Here is a 12,882-nt window from a genome sequence, read left to right as displayed (position 1 = left end):
TGTCAGTGAGCAAGTAAATGTTTTCTTTCCCCTTCCAGCAGCAAGAGTTTAACTACAAACCTTATAGAGCAAAAGAATGTCCTTTTGTCCAAAGCTCTGCCTGCTCGTGAGGTACCTACCTTGTCCCCAGAACGCTGCTGGAACACCTTCCGTATGGCCCTGTTGGTGGTGATGCTTCCCCCTTGTAAGCCAACTGGATTTTTAGAAAATAACTAAAATGTATTTGGGTCCAGGAACAATGGCTCACACCTGTAATCCCGGCACTTTGGGCGAATCACTTGAGGTCAGGCGTTCAAGATCAGCCTGAGCCACATGGTGAAACCCCATCTCTACTAAAAATTACTGGGCATGGTAGGGGGCACCTGTAATTCCAGCTATTTGGGAGTCTCAGGCATGAGAGTCGCTTGAACCCAGGAGGTGGAAGTTGCAGTGGGCTGAGATCGTGCCACTGCACTCCAGCCTGGGCAACAGAGCAAGACTCCATCTAAAAAAAATAAAAACAAATGTATTTGACACCAGGTCCAGTCACTGATGAACTTGTGGACTTAGGAAACGTTGACTAGAGATGAGAAGTTACTATGTGGGTCATGAGGCAGAATCAGGCTCTGAAGGCAAGTTGGCAGAAGGGGCCAAGAGCTTTTTGATGCATGGCAACAGGATTGGAAGAGGCATAGAACTGCCCAGAAGGTGAGAATGCAGCTTCCTTACATAGAGATGGAGCCCTTATCTGTGCATGTATGTAAGAAGAAATCTTATAGTCTATAAATTCCCTTAATAGTGTTTATTGTTTCGGGTTTTAAAAAATATTTCTCATTGTATTTCATCACCATAACATCTCTAAACGTACCACCATGCTTTAAAAATTCATATTACACAAATGAAGAAACTGAGGGTTCAAGCACCACATAAAATTAGTTGTAAAACCAAGGCTTTGTCAGGCCTCTGGGGTGAGCCACATTCTGCCCCTCAACCCAGGGATGATCCACGAGGCAAAGGGGTCCACATTTAACTGTCCTAATTTTTATTACAGTTATATTTTTCCTCAGTATATTAGCTTCATATTACAAACTAAGAGAAGGAAGGAAGGGAGGGAGGGAGGGAGGGGGAATGGGAGTGGAGGGATGGAGAAGAGAGGGAGGGAACAAAGAGATGATCTAGCACTCATTTCATGTAATTGGGCATTTTACAGGGGGCTCTGCATTCGTCAGTTCTCACACTGCTAATAAACATATACTCGAGGCCAGGTGCAATGGCTCACACCTGTAGTCCCAGCACTTTGGGAAGCCGAGGCTGGCAGATTACTTGAGGTCAGGAGTTTGAGACTAGCCTGGCCAACGTGGTGAAACCCCATCTCTACTAAAGATAGAAAAATCACATTCACACATATGTTCATTGCAGCGCTGTTTACAATAGCAAAGACCTGGAATCAACCCAAATGCCCATCGATGATAGACTGGACAAGGAAAATGTGGCACATATACACCATGGAATACTATGCAGCCATAAAAAAATGATGAGTTTGTGTCCTTTCTAGGGACATGGATGAATCTGAAAACCAACATTCTCAGCAAACTGACACAAGAATAGAAAATCAAACACCGCATGTTCTCACTCATAGGCAGGTGTTGAACAATGAGAACACATGAAGACAGGGAGGGGAGCATCACACACTGGGGTCTTTTGGGGGGATCAGGGGAGGGACAGCAGTGGGTAGGGAGGTGGGAAGGGATAACATGGGGAGAAATGCCAGATATAGGTGACAGGGGGATGCAGGCAGCAAACCACATTACCATGTGTGTACCTATGCAGCAATTCTGCATGATCTGCACATGTACCCCAGAACCTAAAGCGCAATTAAAAAAAAAAAGATTAGATCAACTTCAAAAAAAAAAATTATCCAGGCATGGTGGCACACATGGGAGGCTGAGGCATGAGAATAGCTGGAACCCAGGAGGTGGAGGTTGCAGTGAGCCAAGATTGTGCCACTGCACTTCAGCCTGGGGGACAGAGTGAGACTCTGTCTCAAAAAACGAAAACTAAAAATAAATAAATAAAATAAAGGCATACCCGAGACTGGGTAATTTAGAAAGAAAAGACGTTTAATGGGCTCACAGTTCATGGGGAGGCCTCATAATCATGGTGGAAGACAAGGGAGGAGCAAAGGGGTGTCTTGCATGGCAGCAGGCAAGAGAGCTTGTTAGACCTCATGAGAACTTAGTCCCTACCATGGGAGCAGCATGTAGGAAGCCACCACCGTGATTCAATTATCTCCACCTGGCCCCGCCCTTGACATGGGAGATTTGCCTGGGGACACAGCCAAACCATATCAGGCTCTGAGTAAAGAAGCAATGTGGTTGCTACTTCTAGAAAATAACAAACCGCACCAGAGTAACACATCCTTGCCTCCTTCTAAAGCCATGAAGTGGGCTTGCCACTGTGTGTCCACGTTTTGTGGCCAAGAGCTTGAAGCAGGAGCAGTCCTGTGGCTCCATGGGCCACGACACTGCTGTTGATGCTGCACACCCAGCCCCCGCTCCATCCAGTCGTTCTCAGCCTAGTGACATTTCCAGCATGATTTGCTCCAGAGGCAGCAAGAGAAGGTTTGCATCCATCTCATTTTCATTTATAACATTTCACTTCCAAATTAAGAAAGAGAAAAACTGAGAATAGTGTGTAGTCACATTTGGCCTAGATGAAGATTATTTGTACAGAAGAACACTATAAAAAGCAGAAAGAAGCATGGGATGAATGGATATTTCCAACAATTGAAAACAAAAGCGGCATTCTTCATAATCAGCATGAAGGGCATGGGCGGAGAACAGTCATTCCGGGAGACCTCACTTTTTCTTTCTTGATTGCACACAGACGAAGTGTGTTTGCTGAGGGACTAAGTGCAGGGTACCCTGTGGCTTCGCCACTGCCCCGATGTGGACGTGGAATCTGCAGCCGCAGGCCCTATGTGGCTTTAGCACACATCTGTCCCCATGGCTTCTCTTCAGCATCCTCCAGCATGGATTCAAAGACCAGTTACAACATCATTAAAAAATAAAAATGTTCCATGTGAAGCAAGGGCTAGGCACAGGCCTTGAATTATATTTAAGGACAAAAGTGAAATACATTTTTTTCTTATGATTGTAAATAATGCAGGAGATGACCACATCCCATCATTATAAATGCCTGTCCCTGCCTTTGGGCCGTGAAACAGCAAATCAGGAATCTTGGTGAATGTTGCTGGCAAGATGTGCTACCTTTCAGTGCCAGGGCCAGGATGGACAGCCATGGAGGTCCCTGCCTGACAGGCAGGCCAGGCTCTAGGGCAGGCCGGCGTGAGGAGCAGATGGTGAGAAGAGAAACCACCATGTTTCGAACTTCACAGAAATGGAGCAGGTTGAAAGGCATGAGAGCTGGATTGCAGCTGAGCACCCCTCCTCCTGTGTTCCCGGTGTGCACCTCCTCACCACCGTGTCCTCAGGAACTCCCCAAGACCACAGGGGCAGCTCCAGTCCTCCCCTCCCGGCCACGCACCAGCGGTCGCCTGTCTCAGGCCCTCACCTGCTTGCCACTGTTCCTCTCTTTGCTACATGGTCCTGTTGTGGGTCAAGTTATTAAGAACGTTGATTAACAAGTAGGTGTGGGGAGCGGGGGAGATGCGGCACTGTCATCTTCTGGTTAACTGAGGCACAGGCCAAGGCACCCGGTTATTTAGCTTTTTCTGTTTAAAATCATTATTAAGTGTAGTGAAGTCCCTCTCCGGCTTGCCAGGAATTGTCTAGCGAAAGTGCTGCTGTCTTTAGTGATAAAAGATCTTGTAAGACCACAAAGTAATCATTCTCAACAGTAGATCTCATTATAGATAGAGAAGGGGTGAGTGATGGAACTCGAATTAGCTGGTTTCTAAAACATTCTGGGATTCACCTGGGGATAGTCTTTTTGGGACATTAATTTTCTCAACACTTTCTTCTTCCTCTCAAATGTAAAATTGTATTTTTTATCTGGTTTTGGAGGGGCTTTGGGTGACTGAATGAATTCCCAGAAGCCCCCATACTCCTTGGGCTAAGTAGAGAGTGGCCCAGAACCTGTGGTGTTTTCAGATTTGGGCAGAATCAGGTGCAGGACCCCTAAGTTATCAAACCACGTTCACCTGAAGCCCAGAGCCGTGAACCAATTTCCCCAATTAGCTAGAGAGTGTCTCTGGGTATTTTGTCTTCAGGGAGGAGGGAATTAGAGAATGGAGCTTTCCACAGCCCAGGCCGGGATGCTTTTCACCCTGGGCCACTCTTCAGGGTCTCCCTCCAGCCCCTTTTCGGGTTCTTTCTCTGTTCAGCCTCCCCTGAGCCCTTGCTGCCCACAGGTGTAGTTAGTTGTGCATTTGCCTGGGACTGCCGTGAGAAAGTCAAGCTATCAGCTGGAGAGATGTGACCTCCAGACCCAAGGAGCAGCCCCCGCCCCTTACCCCCAGGCAGCCACACGCAGTGACAGGCAACTCCGAGTGCCTTAGGGCTTATTTCGCAGAGGTGGTGACGAGGCGGCCCAACATCGTTAAACTGGATTTCAGAAGCTCACAGGCTGGCTCTGTCACCACTGGCTCCACCCCGTGTCCAGGGCTGGGGTCGGCCGCCCCTGGGTCCCCTGGCTTCTGTCATGGGGGGCTCCTGCCCAGCTGCTCACGCTGCGTTTGGGTTCCAGGGAGTACTATGTCACCATGGTGAAGTGGGCCACCAGCACCAAGGTCGCCGTGACCTGGCTGAATCGCGCTCAGAATGTGTCCATCCTCACCCTCTGCGACGCCACCACGGGGGTCTGCACAAAGGTACGGGATTGGGGGGAGGTGGTAGGGGCGCGGGAGGATGGGACGGGTGAAGAACAGATGGCCAGATGCGCCCAAGGTGACGCCAGAGTCGGCTCAGCCTTGGGCCTGCGGCGCGGAGTCCTGACCCCGGCGTGGCCGCCACCGCGTGACTGATGCAGGTGCCACCGCAGACCCGGCCGGACCCATCTGTGAGTGGCCTGAGTCACCCAGTGCCAGCACCAGGACGCCACCCTCAGTTCACTGAGTGTAGCTTCCCTTTGCCCGTGCTCACCGCTGTCACCTAAGTGAGCGTCCCCCTCATTGCCTGATGCTGGAGAAGAGGGGCCCTGCCTTTCCCCGGACCCCGAGGACCGCCTTCCCCAGCAGGCTTCAGGCCTGGTCACTCCCCGACCCAGGCCAGGTAGCCCCGAGGGACATCATGTTCCCTGAAGGTCCTGGTGAGGCCAGCCATGTTCCTAGGAGCCTCAGGCCGATCCGGTGTGTAGTGAGTGGAGGTAAACGTAGGGGAGAGGACATTAAAATGCTCAAAGAGTCAGCAAAGGAAAAATCAAGTCTAAGAGGCCGCCCCGGGGGAGCAGGCAGGTGCCCCAGGGCGCTCACCCACACCCCATGAGACGGCTCCCGCCCCACTCCCCCGTCAGGGCCCCCAGAAGCAAGTCACCTTGTGGCAGGTTTTGTAAAAATCAAATAAAACCGACTAATACATTCAGGCAGGACTTTCAGAAACTCCTTTTTAATCTCAAGTTTCTCTCTCCTGGCTGAGACGGGCCAAGGCTGGCACAGATATTTACTTGAGAGGCTCCTAACACGGCAGCTGTCACTGCGATCCTGAGCCTGGTGATTCGTTTCTGAGGTGGGCAGTCATTTGCCTGACCTTCCATCTAACCTGGGGTGGATTCCAGGCTATTCTGATGAGCTTGCTTGAAGGGAAGGAAGGAACCAGGGACTCAAGAGACTCAAGGCAGGCAGCTGGGAATGCTTGTAATCTGCAGCCTCTCCGTGCCCCTGAGCCTTGGGTGTCAGCAGCAGATGCTGCTTCCTGCTGTAGCCCATGACAGAGGCCTGCTCAAGGGGCCAGAGGTCCAGCCTGCGCCAGCACCAGGCCCACGGAGTCTCCAGGTGACGTGTGTGCTGCGCAGCTAGAGTTTGGTGTCTGGGGTTTCGTTTTTCTTTTGTTTGCTCCTTTCCACAGAGCGCTGTGAGACCTACTTTTCCCTCATGCTTTAGCCCCTTTGAAAGGGTTTCTGGCACCAGGAGTGTTGCTCAGTGTGTCCAGACTGGGATCTGGACACAGTGTCCACACGCTCCTGACTCTGTGGCCTGAGGTTCGTGGTTAGATGGACACGCGCCCAGGCAGTGATGGCCACCCCATGGCGCACAAGCCATTTTCCTCCAGAGGGTTCCTGCCCACCACGGGTTTGTCCTTGTTGCTAGGAATAGTGGCATTTCTCATTCGAGTACACTTGTGTTTGGCTGTAAGCCACACACCAGACAGGAGAGCCTGTGCTTTTCTCCTCCCAGAGCTGCCGTGGCAGCGTGCTGTGCTTGTGCAGCGACCGTGTAGGTGAAGCCAAATTGTTTTCTGCACTGTTGGTCACAGACACGATATATGCAGGAAAAAAAAAAAAAAAAGAAAAACTCTTGTCTAATGCTCTTACTTCATTTCAGAAACACGAGGATGAAAGTGAGGCCTGGCTGCACAGACAGGTAAGTGCTGCACGCCCGGGTCCCCTGTCACATACACCTGACCCACACCAGGACGAGGGCTGGCTCTCAGAGCTTGGACAACAGCAGGACAGCTTCTCAGAGTAAATCACACAGGCTTCCCCGGGCAGAAACACCGTCGGCTCTGCTCACGGTGCTTCCCTTTCTCCCGGGCAGCCCAGAGAACGCCCAGAGAATCTGAGTTCCAGGGAGGGTTGTGTGAAAATCACAGCTCCTCAGAGCGTAGACTGTTTGGTGACACCTCAGCTTGCAGTTAGATGTCAGCATCTTGGTGAATTGAAAATGAAGAGTCTATGAAAGGTCCCTTGACATAATCTTCTATTTTATCAGCCCTGTCTCTTCCCTAACATAATGGACCTGCCACCTTCAGCGTGTCCCAGTAAAGCCTTTTGGCATTCCAAAAGGTCTGAGACTAATCTGTAACTTTTCCTAATATTTCTCTAATGTTTTGCCAGCCACCCCAAGTGAATTCCAACAGGTAGAAAAGTGGTGGATACTCCTGTTTATTGCCAGGGCTGGTTTTTTTTTTTTTTTTAAGACGGAGTTTCACTCATGTTACCCAGGCTGGAGTGCAATGGCGCGATCTCGGCTCACCGCAACCTCCGCCTCCTGGGTTCAGGCAATTCTCCTGCCTCAGCCTCCTGAGTAGCTGGGATTACAGGCACGCACCACCATGCCCAGCTAATTTTTTTGTATTTTTAGTAGAGACGGGGTTTCACCATGTTGACCAGGATGGTCTCGATCTCTTGACCTCGTGATCCACCCGCCTCGGCCTCCCAAAGTGCTGGGATTACAGGCTTGAGCCACCGCGCCCGGCCTGCCAGGGCTGGTTTTGTTGGTGTCTCGTTTGAAGTCACCTCCTCTGTGATTCAATAAGACCATCCTCAGGGACACAACTGCAAACCGTTCCTGGGGATTCTTCATCCCTAACTCGGATAAAGGAACAGAAAATAAAGCAGACTCTAGAAACCTGAGACCAAAAGACATCAGCAGAAGCCTAGGTAAATTATTCTGAGACTTGTTTTTATTAAATTTACACAAAAAGTATCAGCATTTTCTCCCTTTGAGCCTTTTTGTCTCGTTCCACGCTCTGACACCAGGAAGAGCGTGTGAAAATGCTTCGGAAGCTTCCTGTCTCCTTACCCTCCCTACGGGAATGAAAATTGTCTTGAAGACTGTGGGAAGAGTCAAAGCAGGCTTGGGTCTCATGAATTATGGTGCGGAGACGCAGATATGCTTCTTCATCAATACGGTGGATCCTGTTTATGGAAAACAACCAGAGCTGAACAAAACTATCACCGTAGCTCCCAAGAACATTTCTGGCACCACAGCTGCTGGGCTGCTGCTTCTGCCTGTGAAGTCAGTAACATGATTCTCTCAGGAGTCAGGGCCTCGTCAATGGATGGGCGACTCCGAAAATGTATCCCGTTTCTGCACTGTGCCAATCTTACTCAGAGGAATGGCTCCACATGGCCACCTTGTTTTGCACGTCCCAACGTGGGTGCCAAGTCCAAGCCAAGAAGATATCGGGAAGTGGGAAGGCTTCTTCCCTGTTGACCCCTCGAACATTAGCATGCTGTGAAGCTCTTGAATACATACATATCAAAGTTCTTGAAGCATACATATCAAAACTAGTATTAAGATGTTCATCTCACATCAAATTGTCAGAGAGATTACAATGAAAGGATCATTTTTAAATTCCGTTATCTATATAATGTGTTCAACCAATATTTATGTATCTTGCCAGGCACCATGCTAGACTGGGGAATTCAAAAACTGAGTCGGCTGCTATCACTGAGCGCACATTGTGGTGTGTGTCAGAATTCCATTCCTTCTTATGGCTGAATAATTTTCCAGTATATATATGTAGCATATATACTGGAGTATCATACATATATATGCGTGTGTGTGTTATATGCATATATACATATGTATATAACATAGTACATATACTGGGATATTATTCAGCCATAAGAAGAACTGAAATAGTATTCCAGTAGATTACAGTTTGTCTCTTGTTGGACATTTGGGTTGCATCTATCTTTTGGCTGTTGTGAATAGAGCATCTAAGAACAGGCACAAAAGGCTACCTTATTGTGCAATTCCATTGATATAAAATATTCAGAATAAATAAACTCATAGAAACAGAAAGCTGAGCAGTGGTGTACCAGGGCAGGGGGCGTATGGAGCAGAGCAGCTTAATGAACACGGGGTTTATCGTGGGGTGGTGGAAATGTTTAGGAACGAGCTAGAGGTGGCAGCTCACGTCATTGTGAATGGGCTCCATGCCACTGAATTGTTCACTTTTATTAACATGTTTTCTTTCGTGTGATTGGAATTTTGCCTCAATTTTAATGAATGAGCTAGAGCATGAGCTCTCAAAGATGTTTTAGCCTAGACAGGGAGATGAGACGTTCACATCACGTCCGTGGTGCGGGACACGAGGGTGATCCTCAGACATTGCGCAGGTGTTCTGAAATTGGCAGGAGTGGGAGCCGGGAGAAGCGTGGTGGGCACGGAGCAGGTGGCCCTCTGCCAGGCCCACTTTGGGTTTGAATAGGAGGAGGTGAGGGACGTGCTTAAAAGAGCAGCCTGGCGTGATTCTTCGTTGTGGGCAGTGAGCTGTGGTAAAGCAGGGTGGAGGTGCCCACTCTGTTCCCCTTTTCCCCTCAAGCATTCTCATGGGGGGAGCTGGCTTCCCGGCTGACCACCTATGGGTCTGCTCTCTGGATGGACAGCAGAGTGCGTGGTCCCCGAGGCCCGGGGGGACCGTGGTTCTGACCTCCAGTGCTCACTTCATCAGCTCTGCAGAGTGGCTATAGAGCCAAGGTCACCAGCAGGACTTTTCTGTATTGGTGACTGTGTTTCATCGTCCGTGTGAGAACAGCTACCGAAGTGCAGGGTAAGACAGTCTGGACGGGATTCGGAAAAGCAGATCCTTCCAGGCCAAATCCAGCCAACGCTTAAATGGTAGCATGAATTAAAATAATTTTTACTGTTTTAAAATGTAAACTTTAAAGCATTTACTAAGCACACAGCTAAATTTTAAAAGTGGCTGCTTAAACATATGCAATGCCGTCCTAAGTTGGAAATGTAAGTTTCTGTGAGAGGCGTGTTTTCCTGGGATAGGGAGTCCCTGGGTCAGGCCGGCCCATCAGCTGCAGTTGTGATTGTGGCTCTGGGTTAGGGGCACCCTGCCCATGGCAGCAGTCGGAGGCCAGGATGCATCTGAAGACCCCACAGGTTGTGCATCTGTACCTGTGAAGATCAGAGCTCCGTGGTCTGCAGGAAGATTTAATTTCAAACAGTTTCTCATGACATTTTTTTTTTCATAAAGGAATTCATGGACCCTATTTTTCAAAAATAATCCGTAGTGTTTCTGCATCCCTCAAGATACCGTGAAGACCTGGAGAACAACTTCGTAACTTTCTGAGGCTGGACCTGCCACCTGCTGCCATTGAAGCCCTTGGCTCCTGCTTCACACAGAGCTTAAGAGGGTTTTCCTGGGAGGGCTGCAGGCATGAGTGAGGGAGACACACTGAGGCCGCATGCCCTCTACCCATCCGTCTCCAGTGGGTCACAGAAGCTTGCCCCAGCTGGCCCAGGAGAGACAGGAATCTGCAAAGTCCTGCAGACCTCAGGGAGACCCAGCCTGCTTAAGTCTACCAGGCTTCCGAGGACCCAGTGCAGGAACAGAGGTGAGCTGCAGCAAGCCTGCTCATGTTGTGTCATCTGAGCCATCCATCTTCCTCTCTTCTCTTCCCAACTCCTTCCTGGAACCCACAGTATGGTTACCCACAGACAGTCCCCAAGAGCCAAAAAGAAGAGGCAAATGTATGTGTGGAGCTCCACCAAGTTCCCTCTCCTCTGGGAATATTCCAGAGAAACAGGCAATGCCCTGTGCTGCATGCACACCCCGTCCCTGCTGCCTGGACCCTGCAAAGTCAGTCCTGATGCCGACCCACAGGGGTCCTCTGCCAGAACCATGTCCGTTTGGCGTAGAACCACGGAGCCTATTGTTTTGGTTGAAGGATAATTTCTGTGGATCAATTTCTGACTGTCTTTCTTCTTTAATCGGAATTTTGGTTTTATGATTTCAAAATTTGGGCTGGAAGGGGGGGTGGTTGGACAAAATTCTTATCTCCGAACCATGGAAAAACTGGCAAAAATGCCACAAATAGCTCACGAAGAAGCTCTCATCAGTCCAAAGGGCTCCTTCTCAGATCTGCTGTGATTGGAGTTGAGGGAACCAGACACTGTGTTTGATAAATTCTGTTATCCAGAGACACGGGGAACACTTTCCCCAAAATCAGATGAGAGAGGGAACCAGGGTAAAATCCACTGGTCAACACTCATGGCACTTCGTTACTAAAAATACATTTACCACGTGAGAAATCGGTCTCAGAGAGACTCAAAGGCCCCCCGTGTTCCGTGACGAGGTAGAGATGGCGTCACGATGGTGCAGACCTTCTCATTGTGAAGACAATGCTTCTGGCCAGAATTAATGATTTATTACGTTTATTTCGAGTATTTTTCTCTGCCAAACATGCAACCATTTCCCCCAGAAAAGTGAGGGAATATAGCCCCCTCCCCCGCAGCTGGAAACAGAGGTGCGTTTTAAAAGCCAAATTAACTGCTGGTCTTTCCACTTTCTCTGCTTTTAAATACCATGCCTCCAACTGCAAATAGAAAAATCAATGTTTGCAGATTAAAGGTTTCATTTTATTGCAAATATTCATGAAGATTAAATGTCATTTTAATCACATGCTAGTTTATTTCTCTGGGCATATCATATCTGCATGTGTTCATTCACTATGGGGAAATGAGTTTTCCTGGTGCCAGCTGGGGTTTATTTACCATTTGTTCTCATCCCCGCATTGGTCTGAAGCTCCTCGAGTCAGAAAATACATGTTGTAACCAACTAATTGGTGTTCATGGGTGGAAACTTTCAAACTTGAGCTTCTGAGAGGCCAAGGTACTGCGGTAGCAAAATCCCTTTTCGTCCATCAAAGCGACAGCCACCCTGGGAGCTCGTGGAAGGCTGAGCCCTGCTGGCTGCCCACATCCGAGGACCAGGCAGAGACGGTGGCGACACCTGCCCTGAATCCAGCCTGGAGCCTGTCCCCCAGGGAAGACTGGGAATGCTGATTCCGTTTCCAGGGAAAGGTGACCGTGGATCCAAGCAAGTGCTGGACCTGCTGAACCCATAGCATTGGCCCTTATGTTTCTTTTCTTTTTTTCTTCCTTCTTGATGAGCTATTCAGTGTGAGATCGGTTGTACTAAATAAGAAGAAAAGACAAGATTGAAAGAATAGATTTTTTTTTTAGGTAAAATCTGGTTTGTGACTGTTCAGAATTATGTTTTTCTCTGACCTATAATAAATGCCACTGGAGAAATCTCCCAATACACTCTGGTTTCAAAGGGCAATCATTTGAGGGGGAAGCACCCCCTTGTGAGTCTTAAGAGCACAGTTCCCGTTCTCGCTGGTGATCGTGGTGCGCACACAGAGCCGTTCTTTGTCTCTGCGCTGCATAGACTGAGGGATGCCTTCTTAGTTGCCACTGCCGAGGCTGTAGCATCTTAATTCCTCATTTCTTCTTCTTTTAGAAAACAGAACAGTTGATTCATGATTCCCAAGGAAAGTATTGGCCCCACCAAACACTTATTCTTTCAACTGTTCCTCTTGTGAGAAATCACACAGAAAATGTACCTGGGGGTGTGTTTTACCCCGATTCAACCTCTTCAAAATAAATGACGTTTTAGTCATGGTTTCACCCATTGCCTTTGTCCACAGAATGAAGAACCCGTGTTCTCCAAGGATGGCCGAAAGTTTTTCTTCGTGAGAGCGATCCCCCAGGGGGGACGAGGGAAATTCTATCACATAACGGTGTCTGCGTCCCAGGTACCTCCTGCTGCTTTCCAGGACTAAACTAGAAACTAGCCTGCTAGAGGCCATGGGGTGACAGCCTCTAGGGCTGGGCACACTTGCCTTTTTGAGGACACTGAGGTCCCCTGGGACTCAGAAACTGGAAGGTGACTCCCAAAGGCAGGGCAGAGCATGGCGCTGGGGAGTGCAGAGGTTTCCATCAGGCCCGGTGGAGCCTTGCTCTATCTGGTCATGTGCGAGAGTGTGAAAGACACTTCTGGCAAGGTCAGCCGAGCCCCTGGGGTCCCCGTTCAGTGTAAGACCGAGGACATTCAAGGACCACCTGTGCTGGGGTCCCTTTCCTTCTCCCTCTGCTGGGGGTCTCCCGGACATACTCCCCCCGAGGCGTGGCTCCATGCACTCAGCCTCCCCAAGGGCTCCAGCGTCCCCCAGGGCTCCAGCCTCCCCCAGGGCTCCAGC

General features: G+C 49.4%; 1 protein-coding gene across 5 annotated transcripts in view; it reads left to right on the top strand.

Moving 5' to 3' along the window:
- The window catches only part of DPP6 (dipeptidyl peptidase like 6), a 1,109,512-nt gene that overhangs the window by 1,006,319 nt on the left and 90,311 nt on the right, over positions 1-12,882 (top strand). For all 5 annotated transcript variants that reach the window (XM_032245216.1, XM_032245218.1, XM_032245215.1 and 2 more), the window contains 3 exons: positions 4,687-4,810; positions 6,479-6,517; positions 12,331-12,438. In XM_032245216.1, coding sequence (XP_032101107.1) covers positions 4,687-4,810; positions 6,479-6,517; positions 12,331-12,438 — 271 coding nt within the window. The remainder of the gene's footprint in view (positions 1-4,686; positions 4,811-6,478; positions 6,518-12,330; positions 12,439-12,882) is intronic.

This window comes from Sapajus apella, unplaced genomic scaffold, assembly GCF_009761245.1.
Source record: "Sapajus apella isolate SASKATOON/1434 unplaced genomic scaffold, GSC_monkey_1.0 scaffold56, whole genome shotgun sequence".
NCBI classification, from domain to species: domain Eukaryota; kingdom Metazoa; phylum Chordata; class Mammalia; order Primates; family Cebidae; genus Sapajus; species Sapajus apella.
The sequence above is the reverse complement of the archived record's forward strand: the minus strand, read 5'-3'. Positions and strand labels throughout refer to the sequence as shown.